Source organism: Nyctibius grandis, chromosome 9 (genome assembly GCF_013368605.1).
Source record: "Nyctibius grandis isolate bNycGra1 chromosome 9, bNycGra1.pri, whole genome shotgun sequence".
Lineage (NCBI taxonomy): Eukaryota > Metazoa > Chordata > Aves > Nyctibiiformes > Nyctibiidae > Nyctibius > Nyctibius grandis.
In genome coordinates, this window is record NC_090666.1 from 325,418 (window position 1) to 351,667 (window position 26,250).

The 26,250-nt window shown below is 40.9% G+C and overlaps 1 protein-coding gene across 7 annotated transcripts in view; it reads left to right on the forward strand.

Moving 5' to 3' along the window:
* The window catches only part of CLASP1 (cytoplasmic linker associated protein 1), a 200,300-nt gene that overhangs the window by 123,753 nt on the left and 50,297 nt on the right, over positions 1 to 26,250 (forward strand). For 4 of the 7 annotated variants that reach the window (XM_068407464.1, XM_068407463.1, XM_068407465.1 and 1 more), the window contains 7 exons: positions 13,095 to 13,198; positions 15,695 to 15,718; positions 16,633 to 16,877; positions 21,446 to 21,509; positions 23,104 to 23,267; positions 24,173 to 24,251; positions 25,483 to 25,626. In XM_068407464.1, the coding sequence (XP_068263565.1) occupies positions 13,095 to 13,198; positions 15,695 to 15,718; positions 16,633 to 16,877; positions 21,446 to 21,509; positions 23,104 to 23,267; positions 24,173 to 24,251; positions 25,483 to 25,626 (824 nt within the window). The remainder of the gene's footprint in view (positions 1 to 13,094; positions 13,199 to 15,694; positions 15,719 to 16,632; positions 16,878 to 21,445; positions 21,510 to 23,103; positions 23,268 to 24,172; positions 24,252 to 25,482; positions 25,627 to 26,250) is intronic. The other 3 variants (XM_068407467.1, XM_068407468.1, XM_068407469.1) reach the window with 1 other exon arrangement.

Sequence of the window (26,250 nt, forward strand, 5' to 3'; positions counted from 1 at the left end):
TATTTCGAGTATGTTGTTAATAGAGAAGTATCTGATTCATTCTTCAAGTATATTGAAATGAATTTAAAGCCCCTGAGTGTGTATGCTGTTATGATTCATAAAAAAATATTGCATGTTCATTGTGATTGTTTTTCCAGATTCAATGTTCTTCTCATGTCTGATCTATTTTATGGCCTCTGTATGAATTGTGCTCTTCTGTTCGTTGCTTTTAAAACGTGAAGTGCCTCCCAGTAATTGTTCTGCTGTCGCTCTGCAGAACAACATTGGTTTCTACGAGGAAACAAAGAATGATGGATAGTACCATCACACATGCTTAAGCTGATCATCACATTATGTGGTCTGATTTGAAACAGTCTTGAGCATAGGAAGGAAAATTGCCACGTGTTAAATCCTCACTCTTGGGTTGCCTGCTTGCAGGTATGTTGTGGGAGCCTTGAATTCTTTTGAAAGTGGAATTTGTTACCTCGTTGCTCTGATGTGCTCCCTGTGAACACAGTCAGTGCTTGTTCTTTGGGAGTGGGAGAGAGCTCTGATAGATCCATCAGATGTGTGGTTTCCACCCGCCCCTCCCCTAGCTGATGGCCAAAGCCTGTTCTTTGGGGCTGGCCCGGGAGCAGGAGAGTCTAACACTTCAGCACTCAGTTGTGGAAATTGTACCTTCATTGGATGTTGAAAATGGTAATATTGGCTTGGATGGAGATAGCTTTTGAGCTGTCATCTTTATACCATTATTCCACTGTATTTATTGCTTCATAACATAGTAGCTAACAGTATTTGATGCTTTCTATTGTGTTGCTTCAGTCCCTGTCTTTCCTTGACATTCTTATCATTTGTTCATTTCATTAAATAGACTCCCACTCACCTTGGTCCTAGATATGTCGATAGACTTTTTCAGAGTCTAATTAAAGAAGGTGCTTGAGCACACATATGATGTCAAATGTACACGCAATACTTCAGGCTTTGTGGGATTATTTATGTATTTGATACACATGTGCTTATCCAATGGACTGAACCATCTCTTAAGTCGTGTTGCAGCGGGTGCAGATCAGGCTGTTACAAATGGGTAATTCCTGGATCCGTTTCATAACTCATCCATTGACTTGTGTAGTTTTTGCAGAGGTGACTGGGAGTTGCAGCTGGACCAATGGTGTGTGTGCAAGATTAAGGACACAGAGCGTGGGTCCCTGCATGCAGTTGGGCTTTCATATAATCATAGAATCATAGAAGGGTTTGGGTTGGAAGGGACCTTAAAGCCCATCTAGTTCCAACCCCCTGCCGCGGGCAGGGACACCTTCCACCAGACCAGGTTACTCCGTTCCCCCTCATCCTGTCACTACTTGCCCTTGTAAAAAACCCCTCTCCCGCTTCCCTGTAGGCCCTCATCCACTGGAGTTTTTCAGGCCCTTCTAGGGCAGTGGCAAGCTCTGCATGTGGATGCCTGTTAGCATCAGTACCTTGCTGTTAGCTTAGATTTCCATGATGACCACAGGTATCCGTGAAGTATGTTCCTTCTGTATGCTGGAAACCTTCAGGTAGGACGTTGTTTTCCAAGAGGCAGCACAGCGAGGCACATTTGGCATGCTGAGGTCCTGCGTGGTCACCTGCATGGCCCTGCTCTGTGGCACTGTTCAGTTTTAAGCTTGCCTTTGCTGTCTGCTCAGTGGAGATTTACTAGCCATGATACCCTATTGGGGTAGGAAGAGTATAGTCTGCTTAATCTTGAGCTTTTCTTTCTGCCCCTTGAAGGAGATGTCATCAAAAATGCTGTTTTGGCAGCATTTACAGGCTCTTTAAAATGCTTGTAGTGATGTAAAGGAAGTGTCTGCTGATTTATTCTCCACTTACGAGTCATTAAAAAATCACACCCTGATGAAATACAGGTTTCTTCCAAGTGGTGGATTGCTAAATAGGAACACTACCAAGTTCTGCTGGTGCTGTGGTATTTGCATCTGCTGGGTTCCACTGGTGTAAAACAGTCTAATAATGCGTTTTAATAACGGTGTGATCTGTAATCAACTGCTCTGCCTTTCCAGATGGAATTGGTGAAACTTAGATGTACAGGACACATCTAGAAAGTTGGGATTTCATTGAAAACAGCCTGTCCTTGTCCTGTCCTAGGCCCTCAGTCCCGAGCTGGCTGTGGGCACGCTGTCTGCTTTCATCCTGCCTCCTTTTAATCAATTTGGCTGCTCATTTACTAAATTTCTGTTCAACTTTTGGGGCTTGGGAATTTTGAGATTAAGACTTATGTCTGCCTGCCCTGCCTTTGCTTCTTGCGCTGCAAATACAAGCTGTGACAGTATGAGAGGCTCGTCTAAATGACAACTCTGCTGGCCCTCACTGCTGGCAGTGCCCAGAGAAAATAGTCTGAACAGCTGATATCCAATCTTCCCTACACAACACAGCAGTAAAAATGTGGGGCAGGTGCCTGGGAGTCCACAACAGACTCATCATTCAGTTCTTTTCAGTCCATTTCTTTTTTTTTTTTTTTCTCCTTGCTTTTGTACTGTATCCAGTAACATGCAAATCTTTTGTTTGGCCGTTACTCATGAAGTGTTTGGATTTGGGTGCTCTGTTTGTGCAGTCAATATTGTGCTTCATCTGCGGCATTGTCCTACTAGTCTGTTCTCATCCAGTTAAAGTGCATTTTCTTCATACTTCATGCTGCTGCTGTTAGCTGTTATGGAAGGAGAATGTACTGTGTACATCCATCAATATATTTGTTAATCATTCACATCTCTCCCTCTCTAAAGAGCTAGTTTTAGTAGGGTTGTATTATGGAAAAGATTGACAGATCTTCTCCACTGAAGAGAAATGACTGCTTGTGCAAATCTAATGTGAAGGCTGCCATTATTTACATATAAGCACGAGACCCAAGAATGAGAAGTTTGCCTCTAGAGAGTCCACAGTTTCAAGCAAGTATTTGTGTGGAAGACTTTACAGTGTTACTTTCACCTGTAGTTCACCTCTCAGCTTTTTTCCTTGTACGTCCGAGGTGGCATAATTGTACTTGCAGACCCTAATTTCATCCAGTTCATATTATTTAGTCCGTTTTACTTATTATAAGGCCGTCTAACTCACTGAGAAGTTTTAGACATTATGATGATCTAATCAGCTTGGTCAATAGCTCGTCTTGTATTGTCTGACATCAAAGGTCAACCATCAGAACCATTAATTCATCTGAGAGGTATGAGCTGGATTTTACAAAACTGGGAGGGATTTGACAAACCAAGACTCTGGCAGTAGTCTGTATTTGAATTTTAAAGCCTAACTATGAAGATTTCTATTTTGTTCTGTACTGTTATGCTTGAAAGGATACTAATAGAATCAATGTCTATGAGCCCACAGAAGCACTATAGGGGAATTTTATTAGCTTGAGTCTAGGCATTTAAGTTCTGTATACAAACCAATGGAGCTTTATAAGAATATATATATATTCTGAAGCATGCAAATGGCACTATTTTTATAAATACGAGGATCCTATTAAAGTATAAAGCAGGTTCACGTTATGTGTATGTGCCTCTGCTACACTGTTATCAAAGCTGGTAAATTAGATTTTACTCTGTGCATGAGAAAATTCCTTAAAGGCTTTTCATGAACACTTAAAATATGCTACTGCCTTTTCAAAACAGCAAAGGAAATCCCTCTTTAGTCATTCAATTCTTCAAGGTAAACTCATGACAACTCCTATTCTTTTACCTAAGGAAGCATTGTATTCTCTACCAGGCATAAAGATTATTAAATAACTTTCTGCAAATGTCTTTCATATCAAAATGACACAGAATTTGCAGAGGAATAATGCAGTTTTAAATACCTAAATTGCTCATTTTATAAAATGGTAAAATTCAAATCCTTGACGTTAAGCAACCTTCAAAGGGCCTAGCTCTGTTTTTCCCACTTGGACAAAACTTCAGCTGAAGTCGGTGGGATTTCTTTTTACTATGAAAGCAGCTTCATCTTCTGTCTTCTACTTTGCCTTTGGCCAAGTGCAGAGTGTGTGTATGATGAGTCCCTGTGGCACAGCTGGTAGGCAGGAGCCTTATTAGGCTGGGGGAGATGGAGCACTTGATGGCCACCAGACCAAAGAGAAGAGCCTTGTTGAGGTAGGGTTTGGTCACAGTGAAGAATTTAGTTTAAAGCTCGCCTTAAGTGCACGTATGTCTCAATCTTTGTGCATATAAATCCATCAACATAAGGTGTTAGAAGTGTTTGAGGGGCAGAAGTTAGATGGCTCCTGTTAAAGATATGAAGCAGCCGCTGTCTTAAAATTCAAACCACTTTTTAACCTGTCTTTCAGGTGTTCAGGTTCTAAATGTTTTTTTCCCAGTGTCTTTCATTGGAGAAAAATATCTCTGCAAGTCTGTACAATACACCTTTTTTCCTTAGGGTATTTGTTCATGGCAAAATAGCCTTGTGAAAGGCAAATCTATGTAAAAATAGCATATTGGTATTGTGACTACTTTTAAAAATTTTAACCTGGTTAAAAACACTGTTGTTTTGTTCCAGAAGGATGTTTATCTTCTAATTAAGGAAAAAATATTCCAAAAGGGTTGGTTTCAGCCTCATGTTTTGCATGTTTTGTAACAGTAGAGCTCCCCTAACTGAGTGAAAGTTCCTGCTCTACCTGAATAACAAAACTTGGATTGCTTAAGAAAAAGGCAGACTGTCAACCTGACATTTAATGCTGCTGCGATTTCCCATCACAAACACAGCTCAGCATGTAAGGTAGCTGGTTTACAAAGAGCCTGAGCAGGCTGGTGCACATCATAATTACTAATGTAATAATTACCGTAACTAACAGAAATGTAACTTGACTTTGAGCTTTCTGTCCTCATTAAACTTGTTCACCTTCTCTGAAACTCTCCATGCTGCATGCTAGCACGGAGCAGTCGTATCCCCCGACCCAGCATGAGTCAGGGGTGCAGCCGTGATACCAGCCGCGAGAGCAGTCGAGATACAAGCCCTGCTCGGGGCTTTCCTCCACTTGGTGAGTATATGTAGGCACTGGAGCTTTAAGGGTCAATTTTTTTCCTCCTTTTCCCTCGTTCTGATTGCCCTTTCGAGACACTGCCAGGTGGAATGAGCTTCGGTCCTGTCCTCTTGTAGGATTCCTGACACACTCCCCGTTTCCAACCCTGTTTCCCTTCTGTTTTCTTCTGCATGCTTCAATTCTGGTTCTCAGCATTTCACTGTTAGTAGGAAAATAGTTTAGTTTGAACTTTTGTAATTTTAGTTTCATTAAATCAGCTTGTATGGGGCTGCTGTGCTTCACTTTACAGCACTGATGGAAGTCTACGGGAGAGCAAGCCTCTTGTTTTCTAGGTCCCAGTGAAGTAGTCGGTAGCATCGTAGCTTGTTGTTGAGTGACTCTGATTATTCATGATCTGATTTTCTTACAGCTAGGTACAGTAACTATATAATTTCTATACTAAATCCTCCAATAGATACAGAACCTCCGTTTTGTAGAGGTTTAACACAACATTGTCAATCATCAATTAACAAGTCGCACATGCCATTTTGTAGGAAACTTTTTCCAGCAGCCTAAAAACATGGAAACGTTGAAGTTTTAGAGGAGCATCATTATCATGCAGCTTAAGTGTACAGTACAAATAGAAAATCTCGTTACACTTACCACATGCAGGTTTTTTCTGCATAAGGCTGAAAACAGCAGGACAGTTAATGTTTCTGATCAAATAACACATCATATATTCAACCAAATACATTACTTGTATGAAAGATTCGTTTGTCATCTTAGACATAATGAAATGTAGTTGATCTCCAGGCCCTCTTCATTTATGTCGTAATTTCATAGCTGTGCATGTGGTATTAAAAGTGAGAAAAAAGCTCTTACAAATTTCATCAAGGCTGAAGAACGTTATTGCAGGATCTATTTTGCACGTAGCGACAGAATTACAGGTATATAAAGTAGTGTGCAATCGGAACGTAGCGTTCTGGGCTTAATTCTGCAACTTTAATCCAACAGTGAGGAAAGGTTATGAAAAATATGGGCAAAATTTTCCTGTTTGGTTCTCATACTTGATTCATATGCTGTACTTTAATCTTTTAAACTTACATAGCTCTTGTCATTATTGGTTTGGTTATTCGTCTCAATTTCAAACACTGTTAGTGGAGAGGCTCGTTGTCTTTGAAATCATTGGCAAAATTCTTATTGATTTCGAAGCTGTAGAGTGGAATCTTCAAGTTAATAGTAGAGAGGCTCTTGGGTTCAAAACTTCATTATTTTGAACTGTAGTGAACTCTAATCTATTTGCTTTATCTGTAATATTTCAAATTTTGATGAGAATAGTGAAGCTTAACATTCAGCACTTGGTTCGTAGCTCTTTAAGATAAATAGGTAAACTTTTTATTGATTAAATAAATCTGATTTGATACCAAAGCCATAAAAGAATAGCAGATATGCAACTGCAGCTCATTTTTAGTTACCTGTCCAGCCTCAATTTGGGATGATTTTCTCCAACCAAAGTGTTTAAGCAGGCTGGATTAACTCATCAGTGTTCTATGTCATCGTGCTGTGTTTCATTTTAGTGAAAATACATTAATTGAAATAATGTCTTGAGCCTTTTTTCTGAAAAAATAAATGCAGTGTACCAGAATCAGTTGGTGTGAGTTCAGTACACCACTACCACCACTGAGTCTGCCTTGTACACGGAATGTAAAATTTCAGTTACAGATATCTGTTACACTGGTTGTAACAAACTTTATTGTGGGGGAGAAGGTAATTTCATTTTTAACTAATAATATTTAATTACCTGAAGATTAATGCATTTCTAGAAATACATTGTTCTTAAAAGTCACAGAATCCCAGAATCAATGAGGTTGGAAGAGCACTCTGGGCTCATTGAGTCCAACCATTGCCCTGACACCACCATGTCCACTAGACCATGGCACTAAGTGCCATGTCCAGTCTTTTCTTAAACCCCTCCAGAGATGGTGACTCCACCACCTCCCTGGGCAGCCCCTTCCAATGGCTGATGACCCTTTCTGAGAAGAAATGCTTCCTAATGTCCAACCTGAACCTCCCCTGGCGAAGCTTGAGGCTGTGTCCTCTTGTCCTATCACTAGTTGCCTGGGAGAAGAGGCTGACTCCCACTTCACTACAACCTCCCTTCAGGTAGTTGTAGTCATTAAGGTAAGGTGGGGATGAAGTATCTATGTAATAGTAACCAATATAGTTGTTACCCTGTTGTCTTTTTTTCTCATGTTTTCATTGAAATGTTTTAAGCTCGAACATGTTAATGAACTTGTTAATTCTGTAGTGCATAGTTCATCTGAAAGAAACTTATACATCAATTTAAGCCAAAACAATATGATTCAATTACAGTATTTCTAGAACCCAGTTAATCTTACATTCATGCTAAGAGAATATAATCCTGCTGTGCATGGTCTATTTTTGTGCATAAAGATTAACTTGTATCTTAGTGAATTATACTTAAGCTATGTGTAAACGACGGGATTCTCGCAGTTAATGATGTCGTGGTCAATGTCAACGCTGACATTCTGGCCTTGCCAAACGCTCTGCTTTGTTTCAGGGCTGCTGTGCAGGTATGCATGTCTGGGCACCAAACCTCTGGCTTCCTAAAGTAGGAAACACCAGTGAAGAGTCACTCTATGCTCAGCCTCCTTGCAGAGATGGGGGTTTTCTTTTTTTAAAGAAAATGTGATTCCTGTTTCTTCATGGGCCTTGATCTTGCAGTGACATCCGCAGGGGCACAGTGGGAGAAAGCAACTGCGAGCTCAGACTCTTAATTGTGAGATTCAGTCCATTATCCTGCACTGAGCCTGCAAAGCTTTCATGAGTTACTTACGGTGCCAGTGAGATTGTTCTCTTGAATAAATGTATGTGTTCTCCATAGTTAACAGACCACATTGCATATTCTATATAGCTTTTAGTCAAGCTCTCACAGCTGGGAAAAAACCTTACATTTTGTTTTTCTCACTTTGCTGATTTCTATTTTATAATATTAGTATTTGTGTTTATGAATGCTTCGCTTTAAATGGAAGACTTAGAATTTTTCTACTGCACACGTAGGTGCATAATTGACAAAGCCTATTTGTATTAGAAGGTGATTCTGCTTTATTTTTTCAGTTTCTTGGCAGTACTAGTAATGACATTAAAGCAACAAGGCCTTCAGTGAGGCTGTGGTGATGAATTGCTCAGAGGAGCAATGAGTTTCTTGGGTCAGTTGCTTTGAGCTAGGTGAGCATGTCCTTGCTAGACACGGGGAAAACCTCTTTAGAGAAACTAAATTTGGAAATGGCTGGACCAGCTTTCCATGTTCTTCCATAAAGAACTCGCCTTTATGCTGAATCCAAGAACTGAAAACCTCTCCGAAGGCATTTTGTGATTCATGTGCTGCTGACAACTGGGAATTGAAGTGGGATCTATATTTGACTTCAGCTCTTCTGCCGCTGTGTGTGCTCCGTTGCTATTAACAATTTGTATACACGTGGTGTAATTCCAGATAGGGGCATGTTCAGGTTATCTGTGCACGTACATGCTTTGATTCAAGAAACGTGTATACAAGATTTGTTAAAAGCAAGAGACTTTTGGCAGTAGCAACAGCTACGATATGTGTGTACATGTGTTTATTTTTGGGGAAAAAAAAACCCAACCCAAAGACCAATCTGCAGTGGTTGGCTGACCTCCCTGTATGACTCTTTCTACTTCTGTGGTTACTCATTCTCTTTGTTGAAACATTGATGGGGCTTTTTTTTTTGTGCATAGGCTAGAATGTTGTGGAAAAATACCTGCAAGCACAATTCCTACCCATTCATCACGGCTTCACTTCGGGGTTTAGATCAGACACATCTAAATCCTGCTCTGTAGTTATGTGCTCCACGTTCTCATGGTGGCCGTCTTCCAGATCTGCGGGTCTGGAACGTGACTGATGTGCACTGGGTTTTTTTTGCTGAACTGCACTGGGTTTGGGACTGTTACAAATGAGTTTTGTCATGCATCGTGTTTAGGGGAAAGGGGGGGAGGCTACAGACGGAGGCGTCGCTGTGGGGCTTGCACTGTATCTGTTATGCATCATATACAGCATCATTTCCCTGTCACTACGAGACACCTTTACCGGTAGCGGTCACCCGCATCCCTTTTGGATTGTGGCATTTTCTGTCTCAGGTTCAATGTGTGTTAATCCTGTGGGTGTTGCCATTCCTTCTACTTGCAGCTTCTCGACGTCATTCCAGGTCCACTAGTGCTCTCTCCACTGCTGAGTCTGTTGGGCAGTCAGGTGAACAAGCGCTAACTGCATGAATCCGCTTCTTATACGTAGTCTTGTTTTTACACCATCGTAACGTTTGCCATCACGTGCATCAGCCAGCACTTGGCATGTGCTTCTCACCGCTTTGGGGCTTTCTGTTCTGTTTTTGTTCAGTGTGGCTTTTTTGTTTTGAATTTCATTTATTGGATGTTTTTAATTTGATGTATTTTTAGGAACATTGTGAGCAGTGTTTAAACAAAGGGTGATCCAGGGCTTTCTCAATTCTCCCTTGAATTGGCTCAGTTGTGCAGCATGGGCTAAATCCTGACTGATGCAGAGTACTCGCAACTTCTGTTTATATTTCCTCTTTAGCAGTGTAGCAGTTCCCAATGCCTAAGACCAGGATCCCAGTGGGTTTCATCCCATTTATTACTAAATATTCTGGACTCCTGTCTCCGTTAATGAAAGCGCTTTGCAGGATCCTCTCCAAAATACACAAGAGCAGCAAGAATTAAGCACCTGATGAGCTTTCAGAATGAACTTTGGAGGGTGCTGATCCATCCTTCATAGAATTCTGAAGGCCTTGTCCAAAGTGCATGGAAGTTGTTGAAAAAAATGATTCCTTTAATTTCACTGGGCTTCTTCCCCACCCCTGTGCTGGATTTGCAGTTGTGGAGAACCTGTAACTCCCTTTGGAATCAGGATATTTCACGGAGAGTCTTAAAAAGAAATGAATGAGGGCTGCTAGCTTTGGGTCGATAGAAACTTAGTTGTGGGGACAAAGATGATGTCAAAGATGAGTGAGGGCTTCAGTGTTTTCTTGGAGGCTAAAATTGCATAAGGAATTAGTGATACTGGAAGTTATTTAATTAACCCCCTTCAGATAGGGAGTGAAAAATATTCTGTTTCTCTTAAGTGTAGTTAAATGGCTGTCACTTACGTAAAACTCTCAAAACACTTCTCTTGCCAGGTTACTCGGAAGAAATGATGCAAGCTGATTTGAGACTCTGGCATTTTTCAAAGCAACAATTTGAATTTGTATTTAACAAAAAGAAGAGATTTTTAAAAAACCTCAATTGTAATACATATTTAAGCTCCGTTTGCATTCAGCTTCCAGTGATAGTCACTTCATGCTTGGTACAAAGAATAATCAAATTGTATATGGTTACCTGTGTCCTAAAGAAGGCCAAAATCTCCTTAGAAATGGCAGAATCAGGCCAAAAAATGGTCATTGGGAGTTTTCACTAAGTTTGTAACAAGTATAATGAATCTAGCCAGGGAGACAAGGAAGTGTGGCCAGAGCATGATCTGCTTATTTCTTGCCCAGTAACATTGGGCTTGCCTGTACTGGTTATTCCTGGAGTAAACGTGTTCCCAGCCCCATGTTAGAGATATGCTGAGGTCTCTCCTAAGGTCTATCTTCTGCACTCAGGTATGGCAACAGTGTCTTGGGGAGAAGCCCAGAGTGACGTGGGTGTTATGAATTTAAATGTCACTGAAAGAAGTACTTCAGAAAATTCCCGATAGCTATGGAGACAGATAAAAGCCAGCATGCCACACTGTACTTAATTTCTTTAAAAAAACCTCCATTTTGTTTCTTTATGCTGGATATTTAAACTGATCTACAACTGAATTACTTTGTCATTCTGTTCTTCGTTTTTAAAAAACCAAACTATCTTCCCTTTTCTAATGTAATCCTAAATTATCGTGAAAACAAATGACAGTGGTATTTTTTGATGCTATATTATTTCAAAAGTTAAAGCCAAATTCTGATCTCGGTAACACTCGAGTAACGTCATTGAGTTGGGTTTAAATATAAAACTGAGTCCAGAACTTGTCTCAACATTTAGAGCGCTTATACTGTACCAGTTATCCTTTACACTTAGGAAAATACTTGTCTTCTGTACATCTTTGTAGTGTATATCTCTGTAGTAGTGACTGTAGTTTCAAACAGCCCTAATGAATTATCATCTTCTCTGTGCTTCTGTTAAGAGTGTACAGATATTTCCATTTTAGGGATGAAGTACTGTTTCACCTAAATATTTGAAATGATTCTTCAACACAAGTGCATTAAAAAAGGGGATAGTAATAACACATACAACTTTCATTTCTTTGTGAAATGTCATGATTTGATTACTTTTTGGCAGTAGTTCTAAGAAGTTTGTTTATTTTTTTCTTTTCCCTTGTAATGTGTTTTGTAGAAAATGTGCTTTTGTTGTAAATCAGAAATGTCTTGTCTGGGTATGTTACTCTGAGAAGCAGTAAATTTTGATAGATAACACTTTTATTTGAAATAAATACTAGTCTTCAGGGTTTGTTATTTTTTTTTTCTCAAAATACTTCAGATAAAAAAAAAAAAATCTTCCCTATTTCCCCTCAGTAGCTTAATCTCTGACACGCTCAGGTAAAGCTTTGGAATTAGGACAGTACACTGGCAAACGTCAGTCTCTGTGTTAAATGATGCATGTCAGTGTGAGCTAACTCCTTAAAAGATATTTCAGTGCAGTAGGTTTTTAAACAAGAAAGCAATGAAATTTTGTGTTCAGCGCAGTATTTTTCCCAAAAATACACTAAGCTGCATCATGTTTGATCTCAGTTTTGTGGAAATCCATGATATAGTTACACATTTTGATAAACAGTATATTTCCTTCCTTAAATTAAATATAGATGAACTAATAAAAGACCTGTGTGACTTGATCTGCCTGATGGCTGCCTCCAGTGTGGATCGGCTGAAGGTCTATTAAAAGGGTTCACGCAGCTTGATTCGTGCACCACTGAATTTACTGGCAAAACTCTGACTGTAAAGTGTGTTCCAAGAAGGGTATTTCCAGTCCTTCTTGAGCAAAGACAAGCTCACTTGGAACGCCAAAGCCAATCTCTTGCTGCTTGTAGACTGGAGCCAGGATCCTGGTAGCTGATCTACCACCGTCTAGAAGGACTGTGCTGCCACAGCCTGACCCGTGATGCTCAAGTCACTGATTCCGTCATATCCCCGCTAGCACGGCTTTCTGAATTTGGCCTTTGCCCAAAGAAACTAATTTTAGTAACATTTTTTTGGCAGGCTGGGCAGATGATAAAGTAACCTAATTAGTACTGGGGGTGTAAATGGTATTTTGGACTCAATCCTGTGGCTTTGGATGCCATTGAGAGCTTTGCCGTCAAATTCAAAGGGAGTAAGATGATATTTTTTGATCAAAAAAGACCCCCAATTTTGATTATATCATAGAGCTTTTAAATGGCATTTAAACTGCTCCTCAAGAAGAGTAATAAAACAAAAATTGGAGTCACTTCACAAGCAAATAAACTTATTTTTTACTGTGGGGCGTAGGGAGATATTTTACTGGTTAATCAAGCCTTGAGACATAAAATAGGCTGATCTGGTGCTGCTAGACTCGCATCCTTGCCTGAAGAAAAGCTGCAGGACGGATGAGTGCTCGGGTATTAACATGTCCTGACACTGGGCACGATTCTGTCTCTCTGAAGTTAATGAGAAGCTTTCCCTTAATTTGAGAGTGGCAGATTGGGACAGGCGTGTGTGCCTCTGACATTAAAATAAAGCTTTGAAACAACTTCTGTGTAAAAACAAACACAAAATAGATAGCTGGGAAGCAGGGTAAAAAAAAAAAAAAAAAAGAAAAAAAAATTAAGAAGTTGCCCTGAGGGTCCAGAATTGTCTCTGGGGCCCAACAAACAATAGTTTATTTCTCACTCTAGTGGCAAACTCTCTAAAGCTGTGGATAAAAGAGCGTTTAATGGAAAAGCACTGCGAGTTCCCAGAGCCCGTGGGGATGCTCGGGTACCTGATTAGGATTCCAAGCGAATGTGAATTCATTTAACGATCCCTTTTCAATGTTGTCTTTTGTGCAGACCGGTTTGGACTCGGCCAGCCAGGCAGGATGCCTGCTTCTGTGAATGCCATGCGAGTCCTGAGCACAAGCACAGATCTGGAGGCTGCTGTGGCCGATGCACTGGTAAGAGGGAAAGTACAAAATGCTTCCCACACCGGAAAGTGCCTTAAAGTTACCCGTACGTACGTTCTCCTCTTTCTAAGTAGCTTTGTGCTGATTGTGCCAGTGTCTGATGCTGTAGAGTTAGTTACCTCTCGCTGTTTTGTCGTCGGGTACGTGGGCAGCAATGTTTGTGTCCTTATTCTGTGTTAGTTCCCCACAGCTGTTATCAAACAGGCCGCTGTGGCTCCGTGCTGGAGCTGCAGGATGGGTTGAATCAGCCGTTTGTCTTTCACTTGGCTGTCAGAGGATGAACGCGGCACTGGTGGGGGTGCTTGGCGCTCGCGGGGTCAGGTGTTTCCATCAATCCCGGTACCTGCACGAAGGCTTTGTCAGAAAAAACACTGTGTTCTCTGCTAGTGTCGGTTCCTGATCAGGTTTCGAGAAGAACTGTGAATTCCACAAGTTCCTGCCCTGTGTTATTTGCACCTGGCTGGATACTCGGATCAGCTCGTCCCTTGGCTTGTCCGTAATCGGTACCATCTCATGCAGTTAAATCGAAGTGTATTTGTCTGTTTTGCTGCTCATACTTTCAAACATTCAGTGCATTTCGAAGTAAATTTATTGTAATTTTTAAAAATCTTATTGTCCTGTACTGTAATATCTCTCAGCTAGAACCCAGAAAGTCTTTTCTGTTCTTCAGAAGACAAGTGTTAAGATAAACCTTTGGATTTGCCTTGGGTGTTTGGGGGACAGAGGATTTATAGAGGCAGAAGGAATTACTGTACAGCATGAGCTGGGTACCAGTGTACCTTGGCTCTTCTCCAGCTCTAGACCTGAGCTGAGGGGAGGATTTCCAGATGTATCTTGAGACAGATACCTCAGATCTCTCTTTATGGAGAATGAACCCTGTCCCCAGAGTTTGTGATAGATGTCCTTGCTTCATTTCCTAGTTCACTTTGCCTAAAGATGGCTAACATTTTCCTTTTTATATTTGATTATCACCCAGCTCATGTCACCTCCATTTCTAGACGATTATTAGAGTTACTCCTAGAGAAATGTCACTTTTTACAAAATCTACCTTTCCATAAAAAAAAAAAAGTATTTGTGAATAATATAAAGGTAGGACAGTATATAATAAATGGCACTGTTGCATTCAGTGGGCTGAATCATTAGTGGGCATTTTCATTACCAAATACAACAGCTTGTGAGCCAGTTTCTGCTCTCAGCACTTTAAATTTGCCACCAGAGCAGTTCAGGGCATAATTACAGCTGAGGGTTTGCCTGTGTAAATGAAATCAGGCTGTATCCCTGAATGTGAGCAGTTACTGAATACAGGTTTCTTGAGGGGAGGAGAGAGTCACAGTGTTTATCACTGAGATCTCTTTGGATGTTACTTAGTCTTCACCTGGACTTGAGTTCTCTTTTCAATATTCCACTCTTTTAAACTAAATAACATTATACTAGAACGTTACAATCTTAAAGGGTTGAACACTTGAATGAGAAATCCTTAAGTCAAGCTGGAAACTAAGTGGTGCTACTGACGTGGTTGATCAATATGAATTTGTACGACTTTGGGGGATGCAACGTGATCTTGTCCCCTTCTTTCCCAGCACCCCAATTTGCTCTTTTTCTCGGTTGTCTTCTCACAACAGGCAATTTACAAACTCTGTTCAGGCTCCTTTTGAGAGTGTAATGGGATGCCAGCTTTTACCCAGCAGCCTTGTTTTCCGAGGAGTGTTTTTTCCCTGTAGCAGGGAATGAAAAGAACTTCTCCGAAGATGGCTTCAGCCAAATACTGAGTTTAAACAAAACACAGTGGGTCATTGTATGACCTCTACTCCCTCTGTACAATTCCTGTTGGATCCAGTGCTTCTGTTTGAACAGGACTTGTCCTAACCCCACAGTGTTTATACCGGGAATCAGTGCTTGGATCTGTCGGAGGAGCTCAAAGGGTGATGGAAACTTTGGTGTTAAGTAAGGCCTTTAAGCCAGGGGTGTCAACCAGGGGGTCTTAAAAGAAGCTAAGCTTCAAAAAAGTGTGCTGTAAGAACTGCAGGTTGAAAGAGAACTTGGTTAAGTGAAGTTGATTAAATGTGCTGTACTGTAGATAGTGGTTTCCTGACATCAGTATTTCTTTCCAAGACTCTAAAATCAAATGCTACTGATTATCTGTGGGAAAATAAATTATTGCCAAAAACTCTGCTATCTTCCAGAGCAGCGTTTCTGAAAAGTAAGCAGAGGTGCTATATATAGATCTGTCATTAAAAAACTTACTAACAGATAATCTCACTTCCAGCCTCCCTAATGGAAATTGTAGGCTGTACGAGTAGTGCAGCAGTTAGAAGATAAAGTCAGGCGTTATTATACCCACTTTTATTTTGCATAAACTGTATTTTTTTTTTTTAATTTGCTAAGACACATTTGCTATACGTTTTTGTTGCAAAAACAAACCCTGCATAAGCTTCTGACATAATTCTCTATGCTTTTTCCCACCCTTCAATATTTTCCTGCCTACAGCTGTTAGGAGACTCCAGGAGCAAGGTACTAGTGCTTTCTTGACTTTTTATTTCTACTTTCCAACTTTCCCCACCCTGTTGCTAACGCCCATGATACTGCACTTGAGTTAATTTCTACGCTTCAATCCTGCAGTCCTAGTGGCAGCAAAACTCTGCTAGCTTCACAAGTCCACGAACTGCAGGACTGGACACTGGAAGGAATTGTGTAGCAAACACTTTAGAATATAGGCGATCTTTTCCTGATACGTTGTCTTATCAATCCTGTTCTGTTAAGGTTCATTTAAGAGTTTGTTTTGTAGTATAGCCTACAATTTGGTTTGCTACCATAATTATTCTAATATCCCTTCTGTAAGGAATGAGGCTGTCAAAGATGTACCTAAGGGAATCAGGTCGTCCAATGCCATGCTATGGAAATGAGTGGGGTTTGACTACTCAACTCCCTTAGCTAGCCCAAACTAACAGAGAAATGGTCATCTCCCATATCCCAGTGCGTTTCTAGAGTCACTTCATTATCAGTATCAAAGCGACTGTGCATGCCAGCACAGATTCCTTCCGCTCTTTCTTCCTTATCTTTATTTTTTTTTTCTTGAAGTACAGGTTGTATCATCATAAAATCTGTAACAATGGAACTGACCATTATTTACAGTAAAACAACATATGATTTCATTACCAGTGTAGGTTATTCCACTGGGCATAAGTATCTTGCTTTCATGCTGGGGAAGGCAGGTCCTGCTCCCTTTAGTCATTAATTGAAATCAATGGGATCTGTCTTGCTGTATTGTGAGAGGTAAGCAGGCAGTACTTGGTGACGTCTTTAAAACACTTATGTCACTAACAGCAGCATTAGTCTTCCTTTTAGTGATTACGGGTAGAATGTTTTTCTTTAGGCGCTGATGTAACTATATGTAATTTACTAAGTCTGAGTTTCCACTTTTCCAGAAGAAGCCGGTGAGAAGAAGATATGAACCCTATGGGATGTACTCCGATGATGACGCTAACAGCGATGCCTCGAGCGCTTGCTCGGAGCGCTCCTATGGCTCCAGGAGCGGGGGCATCCCACACTACATGCGGCAGACTGAAGATGTGGCTGAGGTCCTGAACCACTGTGCCAGCTCCAACTGGTCTGAAAGGAAAGAGGGGCTCATAGGTCTTCAGAACTTGCTGAAAAGCCAGCGGACACTGAGGTGACCTTGATAGTTTTATAGTGTCAGTCACTGATGAGAGATGGCTGTAATCAGAAGTCAGTAATATTTACCTACCTTAGAATCACAGAATCACAGACTGGTTTGGGTTGGAAGGGACCTTAAAGCCCATCTAGTTCCAACCCCCCTGCCACGGGCAGGGACATCTTCCACCAGACCAGGTTGCTCCAAGCCCCATCCAACCTGGCCTTGAACACTGCCAGGGAAGGGGCAGCCACAGCTTCTCTGGGCAACCTGGGCCAGTGTCTCACCACCCTCACAGGAAAGACCTTATGTAGACAGATAGTATCTTTCACAGCTGTGAAGGCTTTGTCTCCACAATGTGGGACTTTAATTAGTTCTGGAAAAATTTCTGCTCTGTCATCAGTATAATTTGTGTTAAATTTGTAGCAGTAATGTAGACAGGACTCAGGTAAGCCTGCTATCTTCTCATAACCTTCCTCTGTCTCGTGAAGACCTCCAATGGTAGGTGCTTGTTGCAGCACAGTGAGATTTCCCACGGTGATGATCATGTAAATGCGCTCAAAGGGTGGTACTGTTTTTACATTAGTGTGTTTGAACCTTCAGTATTTTTTTTCCCCAGCAACTTAGTTGGTGAAAAAAACACCACACTTGTTCTAAAATGTCTCAGGGTGTGTGTGTTTCAAAGAGGAGATCAGACTATGCTCTCAGTATATTGAATATACTTTGACTCTTTATGAAGGCTGTGTTAGGTATAATTGCAGATATTGTTTGTAACTCTTGCAAAATCTTATATCAGGAACTGGAGTCTCCTATAAATGGTGTTGTTTATAATGTAAGTTTCTTAAGGCAATAAAGAACTCTGAAACTTTGCTTATGGTAGGAGAGGCAGACCTTTTTCCCTTGTTGAAAGCCACATAAACCCTTCAAACACCTTTGGCATGTCACACATTAAAACAGATCTTAGAATTAGTCATGTGGAAACTTCATATGGCCACAGGTCACGTTAACTCAAATCAACGGGCTCTCAGGCCATAGGCTTTTCACCCTTAGTTTATGGTGAAAGTATTTGGAAACAAGCTGCTTATCTTTTGGCTGCTTCGAAGATAACATTCACAAATAGCTGCGACATTTTTATTTTCCTGTTATGAATATTATGTACTTAAATTATGACCAAGTTTATAAGTGGCTGTTGTATGGTTTATAGCCTACCTACTTGGATTTACGCAATTGTTTCCATTTTAAAAGGCCTTCACATTGGCTGAAAATATTTGATGGTTCATGTTAACAGGCTCAATGAAAATGTACTGAGAGCAGGCCTGGAAAGGTTATTCTCTTGCTATCATAAAAATATTCTAGCACTTCACATGAGGTGGTGCAGTCCTTAAGTGGGAAGTGCGACAGGTTTTTAATATGGGTAGTTAGAGTCTCTAGATCAGAGATGCTTTTTGATGTGGTCTATTTATGAGTCTTTTAAAAGATACTTCCCACATGTATGCTGTCTTTTTTTGGTTTTCTTTATTTTAATTAACTGTCTGGAAGGACTCTGGTACCTCACATACTTGCATGAAAACGTTCAGTGAGGCTTTGATTTTTGCCACAAAGGTGTGTGAGGATTATAACCAAGGTTTTGAGTGCTCTTGGGGATAGTTCAAGGGAGGAAGTGCTGACAAGATTGGGTGATGAGCTATTTATCCAGATCAGTAGCTCTTAGCAGAAGTGCCAGTAGAATTCAGCTATTGTTTTCAACCCTGCTGGTTGCAGTGTTTGAACTGTGCTGCTGTCACTAGTCCATCAAGCTAGCACGTTTACTTAGCTTTGATCCTGAATAGTTTATAAACCTGTCCCAGAAACTATGCCCCTCCAGAGTTAATTTTTTATTTGATACTGGCTTTAGTTCTCTAGATCAGATTTCCTTTTGATTAGCTTTTGGTCTGCTTCCTCCTTGGTTCAAGGTTGATTTGGTGTCTGTTCGAACGATTAGATTTTATCATCCTGTTTGTTCCCACGGCATCTTGCAGAACATTATCAAGGTCATTAGTCCAAGGGACAAGTCTGTCTGTCTTCTAATTAAACTTGGTATCTTCTGTTGTGGTATAACAAGTTTAATAAAAGGCAGTGATGCAGCTAGGTTTTCTTTAGTGCTTTGAACTGAAAGATGGCTGTGGCAGGGGGGTTGGGACTAGATGATCTTTAAGGTCCCTTCCAACCCAAACCATTCTATTCTGTGGCGGATCCTATAAACTGGGATTTGCATATCCAGAAAGATGTGTGTGCAAAGTGGTGTGGTGCTTACCTATCCTCTTTGTCTCACTTAGTTCCCTGAGGGCTCCCTGTAAGGTCTTCTAAATAAAACAAGGCCAACAAGTCCCTTAAGGAAATGTTCTTCCACTGCCTGTTTCAGTTTAGTACTTGCATTGTTACGTTGGGTCCATGAGCTCTTAGAAGGAGACACACTTATACTTGCTGTCTTCATGTAACCTTTGTGCAGAAAGAAAATTCATTAGAGTAATAAAGAGGAGTTCATGCAGAGAGCTGCAGTCTGCATGAGGTCAGGAGAGCGTTGTCGAGTAGTCATTTTGAGACTGTGCAGTTTCATCCTGAACGAGGCTGACAGCTTGCTGTGGCATCGTTGCAAAGACTTTTTCCTCCACATCAGACTCTTAAGACAGAATCACACAGAATCAATCAGGTTGGAAGAGACCTCTGGGATCATCGAGTCCAGTCATTGCCCTGACACCACCCTGTCAACTAGACCATGGCACTAAGTGCCATGTCCAGTCTTTTCTTAAACACATCCAGAGATGGTGACTCCACCACCTCCCTGGGCAGCCCCTTCCAATGTCTAATAACCCTTTCTGAGAAGAAATGCTTCCTAGTGTCTAACCTGAACCTCCCCTGGCGAAGTTTGAGGCTGTGTCCTCTTGTCCTATTGCTGGTTGCCTGGGAGAAGAGGCCGACTCTCACTGTGCTACAGCCTCCCTTCAGGTAGTTGTAGACGGCAATAAGGTCACCTCTGAGCCTCCTCTTCTCCAGGCTAAACACCCCCAACTCTCTCAGCCGTTCCTTGTAGGTCAGACCCTCCAGACCCTTCACCAGCTTGGTCGCCCTCCTCTGGACTCGCTCCAACACCTCAACATCTTTCTTGAAGTGCGGGGCCCAGAACTGGACACAGGATTCAAGGTGCGGCCTCACCAGTGCCGAGTACAGAGGGACGATCACTTCCCTAGTCCAGCTAGCTACTCTATTCCTAATATAGTAGACCATTGCTTTCGTGCCTTTTTAAAATTTGATCAGCCTTTCTTGCATAGGTTTACTGGGAAAAATGTCCTGTGTTACTTATAAACAAGCTGACATAAAATAATTGCAGACTCCTAACTTATTGTGGCCTATTCTTTGAAGCTTATTTTGAAAGAGAGGAAGATATGTTGGTGCATTGTAGAATTAATGTCTTTCTGGAAGGAGGGTACCTGTAGTCGAGACCTGAATGGCTGTTCTCAGAGCAATCCGTGTGCATTTCACTGGTTGCTCTGGTTTTGTAATAATTGTGAAAAATATCTAATTGCTTCCATAGTATGCAGGAAATTTTACCTGTATGTCTTGCTCTGGTTTTGTTTGCACAGTAAGGAAGCAGAACTTCTATGTTCTTCGGCAATTTGCCTTTCAGGAAAACTTAAGGCTTTTATTTTCAATACATTGCAAATAGGAGCTTTCGCACAGTTCTGCATTTCACTCAAACTCGGTATCTTTATGAAACAGACTCATATAGCAACCTGGTCTAGTGGAAGGTGTCCCTGCCCGTGGCAGGGGGGTTGGAACTAGATGATCTTTAAGGTCCCTTCCAACCCAAACCATTCTATGATTCTGTGATTCTTTTTTCCCCTGACAAAAAAAAAGAGCATTACTGAGCATCTAATAATCTCTTACTAATAGGAGCTTACACTTAGATTGTGCCTTGATTTAATTATCTTCTGATTTACTAGGTTGCCCACTTGTTAATGTCTTCCAGTTCTATCCACTTGTTTCCTCAATGTGCCTGCCCTCAGGCTTCAGAGTGTCAGTTAATACTGTGTCATTCTATACTGATTTTGCTGAAGCTACTGAGAATTTAGACCAAAATATTTGTGATTAGTATATACTTAAACAGCATGGAAGTTCTGGTTTCACTTGAAAACTTAAATTCCCTGACACAAAGGAGACTTGAGAAACCTCTTTTCCTAGGCTGTGAATGACCCTTGTTTCAGTGAGTCGGCAACTTGATGCAGGCAGAAAGTAAATACCTCCCAAACGTGCACATTTCAAGTTGTCTTCTGCAATCCAGAGTATCTCAGAAAATAGAAGCAGCAGAAAATACAAGTGTCTGGCTTTGATTTTAAAAAAAAATATTTATTAGATTTCTTAATGTAAGGCTGGTGATCCCAGCAGCTAAACTAGAATGCCAGTTAAGGCTTTGCCTCGACACAAGGTTTTCAAACTGCCTTAAGTAACAGTTAAGTAAAGGTTAGATTTTTCAGCTGTTCGTATTTACTAGCTTTATTGCTGCAGCTAGAGCTTTAGTGTTAATACCATGTTTTATTTATGTGTTTTAGCCGAGTCGAGTTAAAAAGGCTGTGTGAAATATTTACTCGCATGTTTGCTGACCCTCACAGCAAGGTAAGATCCCAAAGCCTTGCCTGGCTCTCTTGCATTACCATGTGTGCATGTTTGACACTGTTCCAAGATGAATGTTGTGTATTTCTATCCCTGCCATCCACTGGGGGAAACTGGCATTTATAAATCTCCTTGATTTTTATCTGTTTGACGATGAAGGGATGTGTTTCAGTCGCTCTGACGTTGCTAGGAACTGATTACTCTGTGCTTCCCAAGGAGCAGCCTAACGCCTTTCAGATGTCAGCTCCTGAAGTGAGAGGTTCAGCTTTATCTGTACTTGTCTAGGGACTGTCTTGGTAATACACAGCAGAGTGGGGTCTGTGAAGGGTAACGAGCCGTAGTTCAGCATCGTGGTCACTGGGATTTCTGTGTTATGTACACCTGGGAGCAGTGTGGAGTCTCACCAAAATACTGTTCTGTGTCTCCTAAGTTAAGTCTTTGATACAGCCACTTTGCCTTCTTTGTAACACTGACCTTTGAAGTTAAAGGCCGTGGCATGAATTTACAGACATCTCTTCAAAAGGAGCAGGCTAGGGAATGGGGAGGTTGGGCCCACCGGCACGTTCAGGCCCTTCTGTCGACAGGTAAGCGGGAGCAGGGAGAGGGGAAAAGGGAGTTTCATGCCCTTTCCAGAGGAGGTTTGCTGGTTGAGGGCAACCAGTAGTGGCTGGGTGAAAACATCGGCTGTTGGGTTAAAGACAGTTTGAGAAGGAGCAAGTTGTATAAATATTTGTACTTCAGACCACTTGGTAAAGCAATTTTAATGAATGGTTGTCAGGTGGAAATCCCCTGGGGCAGGCATAGTCGCCTGTCACAGGTCAAGACCTGTGCAGTTTTGGCTGTAATCACAGTCTGGACCAGCTGTCCCACAGGCCTCACAGAGTGTGGCAGTTCCTACCTGTAAGGTCTTAATGTTTTGGTCCTCAAAGGTTCAGTATATGTTGTGGAAAGTGTGAAGGTGTAGCTATTTGTTTGCAAAATATTTCCAGTTTCTGAGCTAAGTGAGGGTTTATTGCACATTGGACTCAAGCATGTCGTCTGTGATCTTCTATTATAGAATTATTGCTGTAAACTCATTAGTTGTGGTGTTAAACATATGTAAACTCTGTTACATATAAACATATATAAACATACGTTACTTTCATGAGTGAGGAGACTGGATCTGATCCAAGGCGTATAATGTTTTAAGTAACTGCTGAGGAGCGATTGTGTTTTAAGAAAATGCAAACTTTCAATGAACGCATCTTTAATCTGTTGACAAACTGCATCTGAACAACCAGCCTTGATCACTACGTGTGCTAACGAGTGGTTTGTTTTGTTGCATGGCCTGCTTTGCCGTGGAATTCACAACAGAGAGTAAGTGTTTTCTACGCCCTTCCTTCATTCGTTTCATGTGGTATTTTAATATGACACATTTTAGATGTGTCTTGTCTGAATTTTTTTTTTTTCAGAGCAATGTAATGACTCACTAAAATCATTCATTCATGAAACTGTCTATAACAAAGTAACTCTGAAACTCACATTGTAAACGCCTCCACTTTGATTATTTTTATTTAAAGCACGGTATTCCTTTTTGTGACGCTTGTTTTGTTTATAGGTCTTCAGTATGTTTCTGGAAACCCTGGTTGATTTCATCATCATTCATAAAGATGACTTGCAGGATTGGCTTTTTGTCCTCCTGACCCAGCTGCTAAAGAAAATGGGGGCAGATTTGCTGGGGTCTGTGCAGGCGAAAGTTCAAAAAGCTCTGGATGTCACCAGGTAGAGTACTCAGATGGCAAATGTTACAGAGGTTTTTGCAGGATTACAGGAAAAATCTGAACATTTTAGAAACGCGGGAGTGGCGTATATTTTGAGGGCTCAATCTTGATGAGTACCAGAATAAAGGAGAACAAAGTTAGTCACAATATTTCAAGCACTGAATTAAAAAGACCTGTCTTTTCTAAATAGATAACTTAAAAGCATAACATTTAAAATGTGTAACTGATTAATTTTGTTAATTAGTTTTTTTTGGTGTGCATTTGCTTTATCAGTTTTCTTCTTGATTATATATTTGCAGTATTCAGAATATGAATGATGCTTTACCACAAAGTTCAGATCATCTTCTGTGTGTCCAAACAGCAAATAACGGTGATGTCAGGATGAGACCTTCAATGTTACTGTGATGTGCACACCAATTCTGTAGTCCATGTCCTTTTCTTAAGGATGTCCAAGCACAGGACACTGTTACAATAAAGTTCAGCTCATCCTGGAAATGGGATAATTAAGAAAGAAGTAGTAATCCAGGAGAAAATAGGATAGAGGAGGGAAAAAGAGGAGAGAAGTCAAAACCAGGTGTGAACTCTGAGGAAAAGGTGAACCGGTCTGCTACTAGAAATGAGGAGGAAATGAAGAAGGAATGGACAGGTGTGCCAGAAGCTGGATAAGTGCACAGAGAGCAGAGAGTGTAACAGAGTATAAAGGTATTCATGTAGGAGGTTTTGGTAGTATTAAATCAATAATCAGCTAATCCTTAGACTTGGAGTTTCTCTGGTTAATGGTAAAGTTAAGAAGAAAAAAAGCATGATAGGTGCTGAAATCTGTTGTGTAAGCTTTAATGTATCAAGTTAATTTAGTCCTGAAAATTTATGTTACATTACATTTTTGCCTTTGTTTTCTTTGGACAGGGATTCTTTTCCATTTGATCAACAATTTAACATTTTGATGAGGTTTATTGTAGATCAGACCCAAACACCAAACCTGAAGGTCAGTATCAAAAGCCTTTTCACTAAAACATCAACATGGTTGTCTTACCTTGCCATGTCAAGCATACCATAATGCGTAGAACTCATGACAAGGTAACTAATTGTAAGTACCTGCATGATACAGAAATTATATCAGCAACTTTGATTAACTCTCTGGTTCTCCATTTTAATAAATCTAAATCTCTAAAATAGGACCCTATGACCCATCACAAATCACTAAGAGTTGGGCTTTAGGCACACTGGAGTGTATCAGGGTGAAGTTTAGACGTGGAAAATTCCTCTTCACCCTGGTCTTGGTGGGAAGAAAACCTGGCCGTGCAGGACAGAAGGGAGCAGACCCTGTCTGAATGGCTGGGAAGTTGAGACCCTAGGCACACCTTAACAAGTGCTTGTTACACAGATCAGGCATAGATAGGACATGTAGGGTTTGGAGAAAAAGAACCATCAGAGCTTTCTCTTACCAAATCCTTCCAAGGGGATGCTGTTGTGCAGACTGTGTTTCAGGAGGTTGCTGTTTCAAGGATAAGGAACGCTGTAAATTCAGGAAGTCATACACATATTTCTTCCAGAGACAGGAGTATACAGGATGCCAAATGACTCAAGTGTTCTTTCTTCAGTCTCCCAAATTTTTGATCTTTTGAGACTCCAGCATCAGGCATTCAGTTTGAGACCAAAAGCTGTGTTTTGGCATCTGGAACAATAAGTGCTGGTGGAAGCAGCGTGATGGAGTACTGATACACTCAATGGAAATGCACAAGCAGACATATGTATTTCAAGCCAGTTCACAGAGTCACAGTAGCAATGAGGTTGAAAGAGACCTCTGGGATCATCAAGTCCAACCATTGCCCTGACACCACCATGTCAACTAGACCATGGCACTAAGTGCCATGTCCAGTCTTTTCTTAAACCCCTCCAGAGATGGTGACTCCACCACCTCCCTGGGCAGCCCCTTCCAATGTCTAATGACCCTTGCTGAGAAGAAATGCTTCCTAATGTCTAAACAACCCAGGCTAAACAGTTCTGGTATACCATTCCAGACCCTTACTACACAAAATTTATCCTGGGTAGAAAGTTGCTCTTGATTTTTGAAACATGCCATAGAGACATGCCACGGGGATATTTTTTCCCCCATGTGACATAGGTCTTGTCAGTCTGTAGTGGTGTCTGTTTATTATGGGATAAATCCATCTTTGCCAGCTCATGAGATTAACAAATCCCTTTTCACTTCTCAGGTGAAAGTTGCTATCCTGAAGTATATCGAGTCCTTGGCAAGACAGATGGATCCAACAGACTTTGTGAACTCCAGTGAGACAAGGCTTGCTGTATCTAGAATTATAACTTGGACAACAGAACCAAAGAGCTCAGATGTGAGAAAGGTAAGCCAGAATGATGGAGTATTTGCAGTAATTACTGTTCTTCAAAAAAAAAACCCAACCAAAAAAAAAAACCCAAAAAAACAAAAACCCAACAAAAAAGGGCCATAAAGGTATTGAAAAATTCAGTGGTTAGATTCTAATTTAAAATAAAAAGTGGATTTTACATACTTACTGTCCAAACCAAATTGCCAATTCAGTAAAGATGCATTTCTGAAGTGTGTCTTCATGTATTTTTTCTCTAGTAGGCACTTAGCTGTGTGACTTTAACTACTATTACCATGCAAAAAGAGATCATAGCTTGAAAATATGCTTTTTCTTGAGCAGTCTGGAAATATCTCTAGGTTTTTGTTTATTTAGGTGAAGGCTCTGTCCTTTGTAGGCTCGAATGAAATCTAGCACAACTTCTGTGTGATAATATTGTTAAAAGAAAGTAAACAAATCAGTAAGCTGCCAGGGGCTCTCAACTCTTTTCTTTTAAGATCTGTGTGTTTATCTCAACACACAGAAAAAATTGACACATTTAGGTCGTGCCTGGGTAATACAGTTACCTTGTTCTTTATCTTGCTGGAGATGCAAGTGTCAGGCAAGCTAAACTGGGACAGATAGTGATATCTCTCCCAAGAG